This window comes from Cenococcum geophilum, assembly GCF_001692895.1.
Source record: "Cenococcum geophilum 1.58 unplaced genomic scaffold K441scaffold_1, whole genome shotgun sequence".
NCBI classification, from domain to species: Eukaryota; Fungi; Ascomycota; class Dothideomycetes; order Gloniales; family Gloniaceae; genus Cenococcum; species Cenococcum geophilum.
Genome location: NW_027137559.1, coordinates 2,077,490 through 2,081,384, shown reverse-complemented (window position 1 = coordinate 2,081,384; position 3,895 = coordinate 2,077,490). Strand labels below are relative to the sequence as shown.

Genomic DNA, 3,895 nt, shown 5'->3' with positions numbered 1-3,895 from the left:
ATCAAAAACAATCGATTTTCCAACTTTTAAGACTTAATTCCTACTGCCTAGCGAGCTAGAGGTGGATTTATTTGTTGTTTTACCCCCTTTCCCCCAATAGAAAATTCTTCTTAGGGGTGGTCTTAGCTTGTAAGCGAGGCACGGACAGGAACACCAAAACTAAATACCAAAACCACGAAATATAGAGGCTAGATTTTCTACTACCTTTTAGCCTAATCTCCCCAGAAATCTTCTAGTAGGATTAGTAAGGAGAAAGGGTATAAGGATAGTAAAAACTAGGAAACCCCCCTATAAGATACAAAATGCCAAGGCCTAATAGGTCCAAAAAAAAACCTCCTATAGAAATAAGTGATGAAGATTCTACATCTACTTTTTCTCCCCCTTCTCCTTCTCCTAGCCCGTTTAGGACAGGAGAAAAAAGAGGATATCCTCAGTCTTCTCCTGAAAAAGGAAACCAAAAACCTGCAAAAAAGACAATAAAACCAACGACTACTACGGATAGTATGCCTAGTATACCTCCTTCTTCCCTTTCTCCGGAAGAACATCTATGCGAGGCTTTAAGAAGCCTAATCTAGGCCTATAGAGGGCTAGAAGGAGAAGAACAAGAAGAACAAGTTAGACAGCTAGTGGACTATACACAAAATATCCTAATAGGAAAAAACCCCTTTGCAAAAGAAGAAGAAGAAGAAGAGGCAAAAGAGGTCCTAAAAGGACTAGTAGAAGAAGTAAGAGCTCTCCGGAAGGAGGTGGCTCCTATTAAAGAAACTTACGCAGAGAGGTTAAAGAAGGACCTCCCTCCTTCTTCTTCGTCCTCCCTACCCTCCTTATTACCACCTTCTACCCCTTCTTCTTCTAGTAGGAGTTCTACTTCTACTAGAAGTAAGAAAAAGCAGCTATAAGAAAGGAAGCTAGTTCTAATTACGGACGAAAAGGACTAACTTCTAAATACCTTCTCTATACGAAACAAAGTTAATTATCTATTTGCATTAAAACTACAAGTAGAAAAGCCAGTACTAGCGTCTATAGCTAGAACTAAAGGAAAACAAAATATTCTCCTTATAACTACAGAAGAGTATAATGTAGATTTCCTAGTCAAATATAAGGAGATCTGGCATAACTGCTTTACTTTTTAAAGAGAACAAAAACTAGAACCTTGGGTTTAAATTATAGCCCATAGGGTCCCTACTTTACCTTTTTTAGGAGAGGGGGGCTCTAAGCTTCTAAAAGAAGAAATTGAGACCTTTAATCCTATAAGGATATAAGGACTACCTAGATAGATCTTATCTAGTATAAAAAGACACGATCCACAGACCAGATTTAGCTCTATAGTTTTTACTATAGAGAACGAAGAAAAAAGACAAGAAATCCTGAAATAAAAAGAGATATCAATTGCAGGTACAGCTACTAAGGTAATAAAATACCTCGAAGTCTCTCCTACTACGCAGTGTAATAGCTGCCAAAAATTTGGCTATATAGGAGACAGATGCTCTACTAGGGCCTGTAGATATTGTGCGGCTGCACATCTATTTAAAGACCACGTCTGTCCTACCTGTATAGTAGGGGGCAGGCCTTGCAAGCATACTACCCCTCTTTGTATTAATTGTAAAGAAAAACACTTTGCTAATAGTAAAGACTGCGAGGTTCTTAAAGCAGCTAAACTAATACAGAGTACTGGTGTAGAAGATTCCATGGAAGAATAAAATTAATAGGATTCTAGAGGGAGGTAACTCCTACTAGGCTTCTAGGTAAAAAATAGTAGAGAGTAAAAGGACAGAAATAAATTGCAAAAGGACAGGGACAGGGGTTAGGATTTCTTATAGTTTTTCTTACCATTTTCTCATTCCCTAGTAGTTGTAGTATCTTAGTATTTTACTAGGAAACTATAAACTCCTAGTTTAGGGGTTTATAAACTACTAGGACATAGCTACTAGTACATATTAAGCTGCCTAGAAAGGATTTATGTATATAGAACTATAGCGCCATAGCCTAAGGCTGCATGCGCAGTATTGTACGTAGTATAATACAATGGATATAAAAAAAAAAAAAAAAAAAGGGTTTATACTCGTACGGCATATAATAAAGAGAATTCTCGACTTAAGTTCTGTATATACTATACAGCAACACTACTATATAGCACTTTAGTTAGTACAAATATGCATAGATATCTTGAGTTAAAGTATGGAATATATGTTAACCGAACTCCGAGTCTAATTTAAGGGGAAACCATCCGCTAATTATAGCAACTTTATACTTAAGTATAGTCCTTAGGCTAAATAGAAGAGATTAATACTTAAGTTTACTAAAAATATCTAAATTAGGATATAATTAATAAAGCTTTAATTACACTAATTACTGTATAAAACCTTCCTTTTAAGTTGTTAAATAGCCTAAATTTTATACTTTTTACTAAGTACTTAATCCAAAATTGTCTAACTTTATAGCTATAGTACACTCTTAAGTTATAAAGAAGATTAAGTAACCCTAGCAGACTTATAAAGATATTATATAAAAGAAACTTTAGTTAGCAGTATTAAATATTTATCTTTTACTTAATATCTGGATCTCCCTAAATAGGCTCCTTCTTCTAAGGATCTGCGCCTACTTTATTAACTATAATTAAGAGAAGCGCTTAAAGGCCCTTTTCGCGCTTTATATAGTAGCAAACTATAATAGAAATAAGTAATTTGTTACTCTTTTCCTAGCCCTTAAGGACTGTAGTATTATATAAAAGCCTAGGTTTATTATTTGTAATAACGCCACTTTAAATAATATACTTTGTTGTATAGTAGAAGCCTATTTTAGAAAAGAGGAGGATATTAAATGGGATTCTACATACTGGCGGATCTGGTGTACTAGTTATATTATTAATTTAGCCGTATAAGCCTTCCTATTTTATAGCCTAATTAAAGTAAAGTAACTTAAGTTATATAACAAATAGGGAGGGAAAGGGGGTTAATAGGTAACCTTTTAGGTTATAAGACCACTTAGTAGGCCTTATAATATTATTATATATATCCGCAGTTCCGCCGGTTATATAAAGGAGTTTAAGTATCTAGTAGGGAGAGTAATTCTATTTAATAACCGTATAAGATAGAATAGCTAGTTTTAAATGCTAGGTATAGCCGATTAAAAGGCGGGAGCTATTAATACCTATACTAAGAACTACTTTACTACGCTTTAGGCAGACCATCTCTCTCTAAAGGACTAAAAAAGGCTTTATATAATTAAGGAATTCCTTTAACTATTCCACTAAGTAACTGTAGAGACTTAGGGTAACCGTACAGCAATTAATAGTATACTCTTTACTATAGATATTATTATATAGTACTTTAAAGCCGCGCTTATAAGTAGACTTCCTTTTAGATTAGATAATACTAATACTATATAATAGTCTAAACATACTTCTAATAAGGAGTTTAGCTCTTAAATTAGAAAGGGGTGGGAGATATTTAATAAATACTATAGCAAAACAGACAACTTACCCCTTCATACTGCCGCTCTTATTCTTTATCTAAGCCGTTATATAAAGTATATTAAGGCAAACTGGAAAACAAAGTGGGTTAAACCTATATTAAAAAAGGGTTAAGAGCTTTGGGAGTCCTACCAAGAAAAAGCTCCTACTCCTCTAAGTTCTTTATTGTATAAAAGGAAACCCTAGGTGTAGGAACTTAACATATTTAATTAGATTGCTTAAAAGATAGGGAAGTATGCTTAACTAGTAAGTTAAGATAAGTACTAAAATTCTTGTAATAGGGAACCGTATAATATTAGTAAGATATTAGCGCTTAAATAGTAGTGTTAAGATTAACAAAGAAAACATTAGCTAAGGTTATTATATATAGCTATTAATATTCTCTTAATTTTAGCTATAAGCGATAAACTAGAGCGAGTTTTT

At 33.8% G+C, this 3,895-nt stretch overlaps 1 protein-coding gene across 1 annotated transcript; it reads left to right on the top strand.

Moving 5' to 3' along the window:
• Window positions 1–3,427: 3,427 nt before the first annotated feature.
• K441DRAFT_532052 (uncharacterized protein) lies at window positions 3,428–3,586 on the top strand (the record flags this gene model as incomplete). Its single annotated transcript, XM_067642223.1, has 1 exon — window positions 3,428–3,586. A coding segment is annotated over one exon (159 nt), but the record flags the coding sequence as incomplete, so codon positions are not given.
• Window positions 3,587–3,895: the final 309 nt, after the last annotated feature.